The sequence below is a fragment of the Salvelinus sp. IW2-2015 genome, linkage group LG13 (genome assembly GCF_002910315.2).
Source record: "Salvelinus sp. IW2-2015 linkage group LG13, ASM291031v2, whole genome shotgun sequence".
Taxonomy (NCBI): domain Eukaryota; kingdom Metazoa; phylum Chordata; class Actinopteri; order Salmoniformes; family Salmonidae; genus Salvelinus; species Salvelinus sp. IW2-2015.
Genome location: NC_036853.1, coordinates 116,948 through 132,882, shown reverse-complemented (window position 1 = coordinate 132,882; position 15,935 = coordinate 116,948). Strand labels below are relative to the sequence as shown.

Sequence of the window (15,935 nt, the reverse complement as noted above, 5' to 3'; positions counted from 1 at the left end):
AGAGAGAAAGCTAATGGCTAATGGTGACATTGGATCCGTCGTTCCCCCTGCTTGACCTGAACTCCATCTGTCACTCCCTGTCCATAAATGCATATATAGAGTCCCACACCAAACTCACCTTTAACCCAGTCCTACACACAACTCCCTTAACCCATTCCCACACACTGCTCACCTTAACCACCCACACACAAACTCACCTTAAAAAACCCAGGTCCCTCCACACACAACTCACCTAACCCATCCTACACACAACTCATTCTAACCCAGTTCCCACACACAAACTCACCTTAACCCAAGTCCCACACGACAACCACCTTAACCCAGATCCCACACCACACTCACCTATAACCCAGTCCCGACACGAACTCAAACTAACCACTGTCCCACAACAACTCAACCTTAACCCCAGTCGCCCACAGTCCACCATCCACAAGCTCACCTTAACCCAGTCCCACACACACCTTTCACGCTTAACTCCAGTCCCACACTACAACTCACCTTACTCCAGTCCGCACACACAGTCTTCACTATAACCCAGTCCCACACAGCAACTCACTCTAACCACGTTCCCACAACGACAACTCACCTCTACCCAGTCCCACACACCACAATACTCACCTTAACCAGTCACAACAGCACCTCAACTCCAGTCCCACACAAGATCAGCTCACCTTAACCATCCCACACACAACTCACCTTAACCCAGTCACTACACACAACTCACGCTAACCCAGTCCTACACACAAGCTCACCTTAACCCAGTCCCACACACAGCTCACCTTAACCAGTCCACACACAACTCACCTTAAACCAGTCCCACACACAACTCACCTTAACCCAGTCCTCACCACACAAACTCACCTTAACCCATTCCCACACACAGCTCACCTTAACCCAGTCCCACACACACACAACCAGTCCCACACACAACTCACCTTAACCCAAGTGCCCACACACAACTCACCTAACCAGTCCCACACACACCTCACCTTAAACCCACACACAGTTCCCTACCAGCACACACAACTCACCTATAACCCAGTCCACCCACACACAACTCACCTTAACCCAGTCCCACACAAAGCTCACCTTAACCCAGTCAAACCTCCCAAGGTCACACAACACTTCACCTTAACCCAAAGCCTACACACAACTCACCTTTAACCCCCAGTCCTACAACACAACTCACACTTAACCCAGTCCCACACACAGCTCACCTTAACCCAGTCACCCACACAACTCACCTTAACCCAGTCCCAACACACAACTCACCTTAACCCGTCCCCACACACCAAACTCCACCTTAACCATCCCACACACAAACTCACCTTAACCAGTCCACACCACAACTCACCCTTAACCCATCCCACCACGCAACTCACCCTTAACCGCAAGTCCCACACACAGCTCACCTTAAACCAGTCCCACACCACAGCTCACCAAACCCAGTCCCAACACACAAACTCACCCTCAACCCCAGTCACTACACAGCCAACATCACCTTAACCCAGTCCTACCACACAAACTCACCTTAAACGCAAAGTCCCACACAACGCAGCGCAACCTTAAACCTATCCACACACAACTCACCTTAAACCCAGTCCCACACACAGCTCACCTTAACCCAGTCCACAACACAACTCACCTTACCCAGTCCCACACACAACTCACCTTTACCCAGTTCCTACAAACACAAACTCACCTTAACCCAGTTGCCCCAACACAACTCACCTTAAACCAGTCCCACCACACAACTCACCTTCACTCCAGTCCCACACCAAACTCACCCTATAAACCCTAAGTCCCACACACATGGCTCACCTAAACCCAGTCCCACACACAACTCACCTTAACCCAGTCCCCACCACAACCCACCTCACCCAGTCCCACACACAACTCACCTTAACCGTCCTACACACAAACTCCCTTATATAACCACAGTCACACACACCAACTGCACCACTTAACCCAGGTCGCTTACAACAACTCACCTTTAACCCAGTCCCTACACAACAACCACTAAACCAAGTTCCCACACACAACTCACCTAACCAGTCCCACACACACTCACTGCTTCTAACCAATCCTACACACAACTCACCTTACCCATCCCCACACAACAGGCTCACCTACGTAACCAGTCCTACACCACAACTCACCTAACCCAAGTCCCACACACAACTCACCTTAACCCAGCCCACACACAACTCACCTAATAACCAGTCCCACACACAACTCACCTTAAAACCAGTCCCACACACAACTCACCTTAACCCATCCTACACACAACTCACCTTAACCCAGCCCACCACAACAACTTCACCTTTAACCCAGTCCCCACACAGCTCACCTTAACCCAGTCCTACACACAATCACCTATAAACCCAGTTCCCACACACAACTCACCTTAACCCAGTCCAACACACACAACTCACCTTAACCCAGTCCTACACCACAAACTCACCTTAACCCAGTCCACACACAACTCACTTAACCCATTCCACACACAACTCAACCTTAACCCAGACCCACCACACAACTCACCTAACCCAGTCCCACACACAACTCACCTTAACCCAGTCCCACACACAACTCACCTTAACCCAGTTCCACACACAACTCACCTTAACCCAGTCCTACACACAGCTCACCTTAACCCAGTCCCTTTTCAAAGGTCTTAATATCTGCGTTTGATAACTGTACCAATTGGCTTTTGTCATCGTCTCGTTTGAAGGAATGGTCTCGTTATCTAGGAAATGTGCTGATGCTCGCATGCCCAGGCAAACAGGACACCCTGGTGTGTGTCTGTCGGACACTGAGATACCCGCCACTAGAGTTGGCACACAAGCCAAAGAGGTGCTCTTTATGTCATGGGTGCCAAGCAGACCGCTCTCTGAATTCATGACTGGGTTGTAATTGTGTTAGACTGGGATTTTAATGCACTATTTATTACCAGGGTCTGCACCACCACGCTACTGCCTACTAATTCATTATTGCTGATCAGACTATTCCKTTTAATTTAAAGCGAAAAACCATTTAGATTTTTTGAAGTAGTTCATTTGTTTGCTGGTGGTATGTGCAACCTTGTCATCCGCTATTTGCCCTTGAATGGACCTTGTTGTGTTTTTAAACTGAAGTAACAAGTTCTCTGGCAAATGCTGCCTCTTCAATTTATTGCATATTTCTTCTGTTTGTACAAGTCTTCTCATTTTACAGTGCAAAGATATGCTGTAGATATGCAATAGTTCATCATTATTAATAGTTTAGACCCACCCAGAGGWGACATTCGCCATATCCTATGTTTATGTAACCAATTTGATCTAACCACCTAACCGCTTATAATAAATGCTAATGCAGGGAACAGACATCTGACCAAATGTACAGTGCCTTGCCTTTAGCACATTGTTGGTTGTGTATCACCCTGTTTGTCTTCAGTCAGACTGCCTTCGAATTTCTATTGTGATCCAAGCATTTTATAGCTTAAGATTATTTACCAGGATGGKCTTGGTAGGCCTATTTAATGTTCACCTCAAATGTACAGCTTTTATATTGTATTGCATGATACAACACAAATAAAAGCCTTGAAAGATGTTCTTTAGGCAAATATTCAGATAGCTTTCGTTCTCATCTTGTTAAGTGGGTTTTGAAAGACGTAATGGGAATGCAGTCATTGGATCCTGAGGTAAAGTAAACGGAATAGGACACGCATTGATTTGGACTGAGGTAGAGTTTCCCAGATTGTAGATACTTAATATACACAAATACATGTTCCTTGTAATTATGTGGTGCATATCAAGGTCACAAGTACAGAATCTCTTGTCTACAAACCTTTGTGTGTCTTAGCACCATATGTCTTTGTATGACCAGCTGCTACTGGGGATCTTTCGTGTGTGTGTGTGTGTGTGTGTTGGGGGGGGGGGGGGGGGGGGGGGCTTTGTTGTGTCTACGCTTGCGTTGTCTGGCTGAGTTGACAGTAATGTGAGAGACAGGTGTAACAAGAGTCGAAACCTTGTCCTCTTTGTGTTGGTAATATACCACTCTGCGTTCACCATGGTTAGAGGGGCTACATGTGGAGAACCATCAGGAGGAGAGAAAGATGAGCACGCCAAAACAAAGCCTTAAATATCTGGAAAAAAAAAAAATAAAGGTTTTCCCTTGACCCTATTCAACCCACTGGTTTCAGCATAGTCTGTCAAATCTCTTACAACTATAAGGGCGGATGGTAGTCAGGGCGATTGGTGTAGGGCTATGTTTGTATGGAAGATGGTGTAGGGCCTATGGTGTAGAGCTATGGGCTGTAAGGAGAGCTATGGTGTTAGGGGCTATGTGTAGGGCGATAGGTGTAGGGCTTTAGTGGTGTAAGGCTATGGTGTAAGGTATGGTGTAGGGCTATGTTGCATTGGAAGATGGTGTAGGGCTAGTGGTGGTAGGGAGGCATCTGGAAGGTAAGGAGCAAGTGATTGGAGCGGTAATGTTAGGAAGGCAGCCTGGAATGAGAATAAGAGGGCAGTGGTATTATGCAAAGGGGACCGTGGGGGGCCCCCCCCGGGAACTGGTTTTTGGGGGGGTAAAGGCTATGGTGGTAACGGGTATGTTGCTAAGGTGTGCGTATAGAGTGCTAAGGTGCTAATTGGTTAATGGCAATCTGAGGTGATATGGGGACAGCAGAACGAGAGTGTAGGGCTGATGTTTGTATTTGAGTAGATGGTGTAGGGGAGCTACTGTCGTAAGGGCGAATGGGTGTATTGATGGGTGGAGCTAAGAAGCGATGTGTAAGTTACGGGAATGGTGTAAGGGACTGGGCGTGGTTGTAGGAGAGGCTAATGAGGTAAGGGCTATGGTGTAGGGCGATGATGTATTGGACATTATGTCTGTCAGATACTGACAAGGAACACTACACCATGTCATTTATTCATTCACTGTATTGTTAGTGTTGCAACAGGGAACTTGAAAGTGCTTCTACCTACTTTGCTAGCCTATATCCCAAATCCCCAAACTCTTTGTATAAAAGTGAGAAGGTGCTGTGAGATTTAAGCACCAGTCGAACACTGTCAGGAAATTTCAGTTTAAATGGAGGAATCACTGTCTGCGCTAATGTTCACAGGTTGGAGTTTTACCTTGGATTTGGCACTGGATGAAAAAGTGGGCACAGTCAGTAGGAATCATTCTCTAGTGATCATTGTTGAAGAATCTTGCTTTATTGTGGTGATGAAGTTGAAAAGTTTCTGGACCATTCTTCAAACCAAAAGGCATTACTTTAAAGTGGAACAAGCCAGCAGAGGTGAAAAGCAGTGCTTTGTTTGCAATTAGGTTAATGGGGTATGTTTTTAAATGTTGACTGACATGACCTTTGTGTCTTTAATGTATCTTTAAAGTGTGATTCTGTGACCCTGGTTGATCCTGGTTGTCTCTGATTCCAGACGGTGTCCACCGTGTCACGGCCCTCTGCACCCTGCGTGTCACCATCATCACCGAYGACATGCTGACCAACAGCATAACGGTGCGCCTTGAGAACATGTCCCAAGAGCTCTTCTTGTCCCCGCTGCTCGCCCTCTTCATGGAGGGCGTGGCAGCGGTCCTGTCCACCCGCCCTGATGGCGTCTTCGTCTTCAACATCCAGAAGGACACACACGTCCAGGGGAGCATCCTCAACGTCACCTTCTCCGTCCTGCACCCTACTGGGGGATCCGGGGGCACCATCCCCTCTGGACCTTTCTTCCCCTCAGAAGCCCTGCAGGAGCAGATTTATCTGAACCGGACTCTGCTCACCTTGGTGTCCAGCCAGCGTGTGCTACCCTTTGACGATAACATCTGCCTCCGCGAGCCCTGTGAGAACTACATGAAGTGTGTGTCGGTGCTGAGGTTCGACAGCTCGGCACCCTTCCTGTCCTCGGATACGGTGCTGTTCAGGCCTATCMACCCGGTGACGGGGCTGCGCTGCCGATGCCCAGCAGGTTTCACGGGGGACTACTGTGAGACGGAGATTGACCTGTGCTACTCGGGTCCCTGCCAGAATAACGGCAAGTGCCGGAGCAGGGAAGGCGGGTACACTTGTGCGTGTCCGGAGGACTTCACCGGTGAGTGTTGTTATCCACTTTTTGGTTTCCTACTTGACTCTTTTCCTTTCACCCCATTCTTGATCTGCTCTTTTTCACGTCAGTCTTTCTTTCACCTTTCACTCTGATTTTGCTTTTGTCTTTCTTTCCTGTCTCTCTGTCATTAGGGTTAGGGTTAGTCTCTCTGTCATTAGGGTTAGGGTTAGTCTCTCTGTCTTTAGGGTTAGGGTTAATCTCTCTGTCATTAGGGGTAGGGTTAGTCTCTCTGTCATTAGGGTTAGGGTTAGTCTCTCTGTCATTAGGGTTAGGGTTAGTCTCTCTGTCATTAGGTTACGCGTGTAATTCTTCTGTCATTAAGGGTTAGTCTCTCTGCATTAGGTTAGGGGTTAGTCTTTCTGTCATTGGTTTAGGGTTAGGGTTAGTCTTTGTGTCATTAGTACTTAGATAGAAACATGCCTACCCCACCGAGAGACTCACATCTGCTTTGACAGAGCCTCTGTCTATAGAGCTTAATATTCCTGCTATATTAAAGACATGGCCCACAGCCAAAACCATGATTCTGCAGAGGCTATTACCTGTTAATCAAACCCTAGCCTTCTATGCTTTGAAGACTCTTGGCYAGCTCCAGGTAGTCTCAAGTCATAACGTGGCTGATGATGGTTGACCTGACAGTGTTGGCCTCAGGTTTCTCACACTTTCGGGAAAAAGATCCCTTGTAATKCCCTCCTAACCGGAGATTATCTGTCTTGCAGTCGGGTCATTACCTGCTGGAATTCCGTGCCCCGTAAGTCAGGTGTTCTTTTTATCCAGATCTTGTCAGGGTAATTTGCAACACACAACACCCCACACTAGGAGCTGGAAATAGATCTGGTAGTGGCACATTGGAATGCAAAGACCTTGTGGGGTTGACAATGTTCCTTTTGACCTGTGGGAAAATCATCTCTTGACTCCTTGGTGCTCTCTTTCATAATATGTAATACAATGACCCTTAAAGGGTGACATAATACCACTTCACTTTCCACACACATTTCTCTGTAGTCTCCCTGTCTCTGTTCTCTATCGCTTCAATATAAAAGCCTTGTCGTGTGATACATTGTTACCATACTGTAAATGAWCCTTTCCTGTTTTTTTTATTGGGAGCTATCTTTCAGCTCAGTACGTGACCCCTTAATGGTCACCCCAAGCTGTTAGGGAAAGGAAAACAGCATCCATTTGAATGGTGTCACCTCCGGAACACATCTCAGGTCTAGTTAACCAGGCAGGACAGTGTCAGTGTGGGTTGCTGATGGGTCGTGACAGGTGTCTTACAGACCACCAAGGTGGCCTGCTGCTTGGCCAAAGACACTCCATTGTTCTGTTGTCATTATGCCACAAGCCGTTTGGTTCCAGCAAAGAGCCAAGGGTCAGTCTGGGTCACAGAGCATGGTRGTTACAATCTGCTGTGTTTTGACATGCTTGTGAATGGGGGTTGGGTCCCAACCCCCCTCTTTCTGAGTCCATTCAGACTAGCTTGTAGGTTGTGTTGTAATGTAGTTGAACTTGTGTCTGCTGAAAACCTGACTGATTTCAGCTTGTTYCCCAAAATATATTTGTGGGGCTTCGTCCTGGACACATCACAATATAAAGGCCTGAAAGGAGGATTTAAARGAGAACATGTGTACTCGTTTAGACACCTACCTCAACTTTTGTCAATAACAGTTTTTCAGTTTTTAATACTCAGCAGTTTTTTTATACCTGCTCACCTGGGCCACCCGTTTCCTTTTCCCTTCCTACAGGTGAGCATTGTGAGGTGAACTCCCGCTCTGGCCGTTGCGTCCCGGGGGTGTGTAAGAACGGGGCCAGGTGTGTGGATCTCCTGGTGGGGGGGTTTGTGTGCCAGTGCCCCCCAGGGGAGTACCAGAAACCCTATTGTGAGATGAGCACCCGCAGCTTCCCTGGCCAGTCCTTCATCACCTTCAGAGGGCTACGGCAGAGGTTTCACTTCACWGTGTCCTTCATGTAAGTACACCTATGTGTCTTATAACATGTCTCTATAATAATGTGTACGTGTGTATGAGTGGCTTTTTTGGGGGGGGGGGTTCTCTTTGCATTGAAGAACACCTGGAGCTTTTTTGACATAGTACTGAGCCAAATGGTACACATCTAACGCCATGTCTGAATATACAGTACCAGTCAAAAGTTTGGATACATCTACTCATTCAAGGGTTTTTATATATTTTTTACTATTTTCTACATTGTAGAATAATAGTGAAAACACCACACATGGAATCATGTAGTAAACAAAAAAGTGTTAAACAAATCAAAATGTATTTTATATTTGAGATTATTCAAAATAACTACCCTTGCCTTGATGACAGCTGGCATTCTCTCAACCAGCTTCATGAGGTAGTCACCTGGAATGCATTTCAATTAACAGGTGTGCCTTGTTAAAAGTTAATTTGTGGAATTTCTTTTGTTCTTAATGCGTTTGAGCCAATCAGTTGTGTTGTGACAAGGTAGACGTGGTATACAGAAGATAGCCCTATTTGGTAAAAGACCAAGTCCATATTATGGCAAGAACAGCTCAAGTAAACAAAGATAAACCACAGTCCATCATTACTAAGACATGAAGGTCAGTCAAAATGGAAAATTTCAAGAACTTTGAAAGTTTCTTCAAGTGCAGTCGCTAAAACTATCAAGGGCTATRATGAAAYTGGCTCTCATGAGGACCGCCCTAGGAAAGGAAGACCCAGAGTTACCTCTGCTGCAGAGGATACGTTCATTAGCGTTACCAGCCTCAGAAATTGCAGCCCAAATAAATGCATCACAGAGTTCAAGTAACAGACACATCTCAACATCAACTGTTCAGAGGAGACTGTGTGAATCAGGCCTTCATGGTCGAATTGCTGCAAAGAAACCACTACAAAAGGACACCAATAAGAAGAAGACACTTGTTTGATCCAGGAAACACGAGCAATGGACATTAGACCGGTGGACATCTGTCCTTTGGTCTCATGAGTCCAAATTTGACATTTTTKGTTCCAACCGCTGTGAGATGCAGAGTAGGTGTACGGATGATCTCTGCATGTGTGCTTCCCACTGTGGAATTCAAGGCACACTTAACCAGCATGGCTACCACAGCATTCTGCAGCGATACGCCATCCCATCTGGTTTGCACAGGACAATGACCCAACACACCTCCAGGGCTATTTGACCAAGAAGGAGAGTGATGGAGTGCTGCATTAGATGACCTGGTCTCCACAATCACCTGGCCACAACCCAGTGAAGGAAAATCAGCCAACAAGCGCTCATCATATGTGGGAACTCCTTCAAGACTTTTGGAAAAGCATTCCTCATGAAGCTGGTTGAGAGAATGCCAAGAGTGTGCAAAGCTGTCATCAAGGCAAAGAGTGGCTACTTTGAAATTGCTAAAGTATATTTWGATTTGTTTAACAATTTTTTGGTTACTGTATGATTCCATATGTGTTAGTTCATAGTTTTGATGTCTTTACTATTATTCTACAATGTAAAAAATAGGAAAAATAAAGAAAAACCCTTGAMTGAGTAGGTGTGTCCAAACCTTTGACTGGTACTGTACATACAACCCTTTGTAATAAGCAGTAATGGCTGTATCCATGGAAACACAAATAAACATCGCCCCATTCTCTTGTCTCACTCACTGGACATGCTTAGGCATAGGCACATCTGAACCTCAAATCACAGAAGTGCTGAATCACAGTGCTGGTACATCAGCCTTGACATTTGTGTTCTGTTTTCACGAAAGAAGCACAAGCCATTTCATCCAGTGGTTAGGTGCAGATATTGGTTCAAATAGTATTCATTTTTAATTTKAAATACTTTAAAAGTTTAAGAGCTTGCCTGGAGTGACATTTTATATATCAAGGCTGTAGTGAAACATCTCTTCCTAGCGTCCAGCTCAGGTTCCCTGGCAAAGGTAAAAACAGGAAGTGATGCGTGGAGCCAAGGGACTCTAGATGTTTGGCTTTGTTGATCATGGTTTCCTGTGACGCTGCCCTGTGCCATATGGCTTTTGACTTTTGTGTCCGTACCCGCTACGTGCCAAAGGGTTCATGACACACAGCGGAATGGCTCCCAGTACTAGCTCTATGCCTGTCCGCACCAATCCTCCTTCCCTCCGTAATTTTCCAAATTCCTTTTGCTCCTCTCATTGTCTCTAGTTCAATATGATTATTTTTTTCAATTTTCCCTTTTCACTCTCATTGTCTGTCATTTCCCAGGTTCATTTGTCTCTCAATGTGTCCCACTCTCCCCCGTTCTTTCATTACCTCAAGACAGGTTTAAGCCTGGAGACAATTGAGACACGGATTGTGTATGTGTGCCATTCAGAGGGTGAATRGGCAATACAAAATATTTACGTGCCTTTGAACGGGRTATGGTAGTAGGTGCCAGGCACACCGGTTTGTGTTTTTCACACTCAACAGTTTCCCGTGTGTATCAAGAATGGTCCGTCACACAAAGGACATCCAGCCAACTTGACACAACTGTGGGAAGCATTGGAGTCAACATGGGCCAGCATCCCTGTGGAATTCTTTCGACACCTTGTAGAGTCCATGCCCTGACGAATTGAGGCTGTTCTGAGGGCAACTCAATATTAGGAAGGTGTTCTTAATGTTTTGTACACTCAGTGTACTGTACTGTATAATCAATGATAATATAATATATTGTACTGTATAATACGTTATAATATAGTATGCAATCAATGATAATATACTGCTGATAATATACTGTACCAGGGTTAGGGTCAATTCCATTTCAATTTCAGTCAATTCAGAAAGTAAATTAATTTCCAATTCCAAATTTTGCAGTTAGAATTTCATTGTACTTCTGGAATTGAAATGTTTTTTACCCCAAGCCTGTACTGTACTGTACAATCAATGTGACCTTTGCTCCAGTATGACCTCCTGTATGACCTCCTGTCTGACCTCCTGTCTGACCTCCTGTCTGACCTCCTGTATGGCCTCCTGTATGACCTCCTGTATGACCTCCTGTCTGACCTCCTGTCTGACCTCCTGTATGACCTCCTGTATGACCTCCTGTCTGACCTCCTGTATGGCCTGCAGGTTTGCCACCAGAGAGAAGAATGCCCTGCTGCTTTACAACGGAAGGTTTAACGAGAAGCACGACTTCATCGCCTTGGAGATCATCGAGGAACAAATCCAGCTCACCTTCTCAGCAGGTGAGGACGTAAAGGATGCAGAGAAGAGATGGCCACCAGACTCTTCCATTTACTCTGTTCCCTTTGCTTCACTTCACGTCCCTCTCCTATCCCCCTCTCTGTGAAATACTAAATCTCATTAACAGGGAGGTTCTGACCAACTGGGCAGGGGTCAGAGTTTTTGGAGCCAACCCTCAGATACCAGAGAAAATTGAGAGTAAACAGTGATTATGCAGTTCACCCAGTGGACTGTGTTATGTTGAGTTTGGCAGGGAATTAGTGCCATGGAGGTATTAGCCTAAGTAAACAATCATTAACCGACAGTCTATCTAACTAAAGTAGTGTTCACTGATCTGGATCAGTAGCACCAATATTAAAATAACTCAAGAGGTCCAAAGGGTTATGTTTTTCTTAACCTTCCCCAGCCCCATCTCTCAGCTTTATACCAAACCTCCCCAGCCCCATCCCTCAGCTTTATACCAAACCAAGTTGCAGGGCTGCCATTGGGTGTCACACACTCAGKGTTGTGACTTCAAAGAAAGAAAGAAGTGAGAGGAGGTATCTATGAAAAGGGCCAAACTCAGTTGGAATGGATTCTGTGTCGATTAAACTCTTTCCTGTTTCCTTTGTCCTGTTTCCATCGCTCTAGGAGAAGCCAAAACCACCGTATTGCCCTTTGTCCTGAGTGGGGTCAGTGATGGTCAGTGGCATAGAGTACAGCTACACTACTACAACAAGGTAAGCACACATCCTGGATAGGTGGAGGCTATCATGATAACATAAGATTTGATCACTAAAAGAATGATGCATGTCTCTGTTTACTTGTTGTGCTTCGTGCCTACACCCAGACCACGCTTGGTCTGTGGGGTAAATGATGAGTGGTGTGGTGGGAGAGGGGGGTGGTCATTGTTTGGAAATCCTTCAATCACAGTTACTAGAGCACCAGTAGGATTAGGATGTTATGAACCCAGATGAAGTGCCCTCATAAACCTCCAGGCCAAAGGTCATTCAAGTAGGGCACTCATACTATCCCCCCAGCCTCCTCAAACTCCACACAGAGTCCAGATTTTGAAAGGGTTGTCATGGGAACAGACACGCTAGTCTTTGTTTTGGGCGATTTTAGAGTTGATTTGAGGCCGTTGTATTGACAAAGAATAAAATTATTGAGTTTCCATTTTGAGCTTTGTTCTCTTGTTTTGAAAGACAATCTGGGTTAGGCCTGTGTAACTAAACGGGATGGCCTCAAACAGAGAAGTATTTCTGGATCCAGGGCTTTCTATGCAGGATTTTTTATGTTTATTGGCAGTGGAAGTTATTGTGGTCACCTTCAAAGATGGAACCCACTGASAGTACTGTTCCTGGAAAGATATTAATTGTTTTTGGCCTTGCTAAACCTTTGAAAATGACCCAGTAGTGTGAGAATGTACAGTGGTGGCCAAAAKTTTTGAGAATGACACAAATATTAAWTTTCACAAAGTCTGCTGCCTCAGTGTCTTGAGATATTTTTGTCAGATGTTACTATGGAATACTGAAGTATAATTACAAGTATTTCATAAGGCTTTTATTGACAATTACATGAAGTTGATGCAAAGAGTCAATATTTGCAGTGTTGACCCTTCTTTTTSAAGACCTCTGTAATCCGCCCTGGCATGCTGTCAATTAACGTCTGGGCCACATCCTGACTGATGGCAGCCCATTCTTGCATAATCAATGCTTGGAGTTTGTCAGAATTTGTGGGGTTTTGTTTGTTCACCCGCCTCTTGAGGATTGACCACAAGTTCTCAATGTGATTAAGATCTGGAAGTTTCCTGCTGGGGCCTAAAATATTGATGTTTTGTTCCCGAGCCACTTAGTTATCACTTTGCCTTGTGGCAAGGTGCTCCATCATGCTGGAAGGCATTGTTCGTCACCAAACTGTTCCTGGATGGTTGGGAGAAGTTGCTCTCGGAGGATGTGTTGGTACCATTCTTTATTCATGGCTTTGTTCTTAGGCAAAATGTGAGTGAGCCCACTCCCTTGACTGAGAAGCACCCCACACATGAATGGTCTCAGGATGCTTTACTGTTGGCATGACACAGGACTGATGGTAGCGCTCACCATGTCTTCTTTGGACAAGCTTTTTACGGATGCCCAAAACAATCGAAAAGGGGATTCATCAGAGAAAATGACTTTACCCCAGCCCTCAGCAGTCCAATCCCTGTACCTTTTGCAGAATATCAGTCTGTCCCTGAATATTTTCCTGGAGAGAAGTGGCTTCTTTGCTGCCCTTCTTGACACCAGGCCATCCTCCAAAAGTCTTCGCCTCACTGTGGTGCAGATGCACTCACACCTGCCTGCTGCCATTCCTGAGCAAGCTCTATACTGTGGTGCCCGATCCCGCAGCTGAATCAACTTAAGGAGACGGTCCTGGCGCTTGCTGGACTTTCTTGGGCGCCCTGAAGCCTTCTTCACAACAATTGAACCGCTCTCCTTGAAGTTCTTGATGATCCGATAAATGGTTGATTTAGGTGCAATCTTACTGGCAGCAATATCCTTGCCTGTGAAGCCCTTTTTATGCAAAGCAATGATGACGGCACGTGTTTCCTTGCAGGTAACCATGGATGACAGAGGAAGAACAATGACTCCAAGCACCACCCTCCTTTTGAAGCTTCCAGTCTGTTATTCGAACTCAATCAGCATGACAGAGTGATCTCCAACCTTGTCCTCCTCAACACTCACACCTTTGTTAACGAGAGAATCACTGACATGATGTCAGCTGGTCCTTTTGTGGCAGGGCTGAAATGCAGTGGAAATGTTTTGGGGGATTCAGTTAATTTGCATGGCAAAGAGGGACTTTGCAATTAATTGCAATTCATCTGATCACTCTTCATAACATTCGGAGTATATGCAAATTGCCGTCATACAAACTGAGCAGCAGACTTTGTGAAAATTAATATTTGTGTCATTCTCAAAACTTTTGGCCACGACTGTCACTACGGTGCCCTATTCATACATACATTCATAGTTGGTCTATGCAGACATACACTATCATTTTGTAAGCTGTAAGAGACATGAGCCTGGTCCTAGACTGTCTTCTGGTTTACACATTTCCCCATGTGTACAACATCTAACATTAGTGATGCACCGATATTACATTTTTTGCTGATACCGATATCCAATATTTTCCTTGCCAAAAAAAGATTCCAATTACCAATATAAAAAAAAATTGCGGCCTTTTAAGCATTCATGTACAGTAAATAGTTAACTTCTTACGGCTGTGAAATCCCGCTAACGGGATCGATATACAACAGCCAGTGAGTGGAAGTGCAGGGCGCCAAATTCAAACAACAGGAAATCTCATAATTAAATTCCTCAAACATACAAGTATTTTACACCATTTTAAAGATAAACTTGTTGTTAATCCCACCACAGTGTCCGATTTCAAAAAGGCTTTACGACGAAAGTACACCAAACGATTATGTTAGGTCAGCAACTAGTCACAGAAAAACACAGCCATTTTTCCAGCCAAAGAGAGGAGTTGCAAAAAGCAGAAATAGAGATAAAATTAATCACTAACCTTTGATGATCTTCATCAGATGACACTCATAGGGCTTCATGTTACACAATATATGTATGTTTTGTTCGATAAAGTTCATATTTATATCCAAAATCTCAGTTTAAGTGGCGCGTTATGGTCAGTAATGTTTTGCTTCCAAAACATCTGGTGATTTTGCAGAGAGCCACATCAATTTTACAGAAATACTCATCATAAATGTTGATGAAATACAAGTGTTATACATGGAATTATAGATCCACTTCTCCTTAATGCAACCGCTGTGTCAGATTTCAAAAAACTTTACGGAAAGCACACCATGCAATAATCAGGTGCTTCTACACCTGCATTGCTTGCTGTTTGGGGTTTTAGGCTGGGTTTCTGTACAGCACTTTGAGATATCAGCTGATGTAAGAAGGGCTATATGAATACATTTGATTTGATTTTGATACGGCACTCAGACACAAAACAAAGCCATACAGGTACCCACCATGTTGTGGAGTCAACAGAAGTCAGAAATAGCATTATAATATTCACTTACCTTTGAAGTCTTCATCAATGCACTCCCAGGAATGCACTCCAGGAATCCCAGGTCCACAATAAATGTTTGTTTTGTTCGATAAAGTCCATAATTTATGTCCAAATACCTCCCTTTTGTTTTGCGTTTAGGTCACGAATCCAATAATCATGAGGCGCGAGCACTAGGTCCAGACGAAAAGTCAAAAAGTTCCGTTACAGTTCGTTGAAATATGTCAAACGATGTATAGAATCAATCTTTAGGATGTTTTTAACATACATCTTCAATAATGTTTCAACCGGAGAATTCCTTTGTCTTTAGAAATGCAATGGAACGCAGCTAACTCTCACGGGCGCGAGCAAGACTGAGCTCATAGCACTCTGCCAGACCGCTAGTTGAAACAGCTCTCATTCTCTCCTCCTTCACAGTAGAAGCATCAAACAAGGTTCTAAAGACTGTTGACATCTAGTGGAAGCCTTAGGAAGTGCAATCGGACCATATTTACACACACACAACAACACCACACACACACACACACACACACACACACACACACACACACACACACACACACACACACCCACACACCACACACACACACACACACACCACACACCTTTTGACCAAAAGTTATGTTGTGGAATTTACGTATTC

General features: G+C 44.9%; 1 protein-coding gene across 1 annotated transcript in view; it reads left to right on the top strand.

Annotated features, from left to right (window-relative positions):
• Positions 1-15,935, top strand: part of LOC111971911 (cadherin EGF LAG seven-pass G-type receptor 1-like) — a 94,330-nt gene that overhangs the window by 30,704 nt on the left and 47,691 nt on the right. Inside the window, 4 exon segments of the mRNA XM_023998694.2 lie at positions 5,421-6,077; positions 7,832-8,054; positions 11,138-11,253; positions 11,882-11,970. Coding sequence (XP_023854462.2) covers positions 5,421-6,077; positions 7,832-8,054; positions 11,138-11,253; positions 11,882-11,970 — 1,085 coding nt within the window.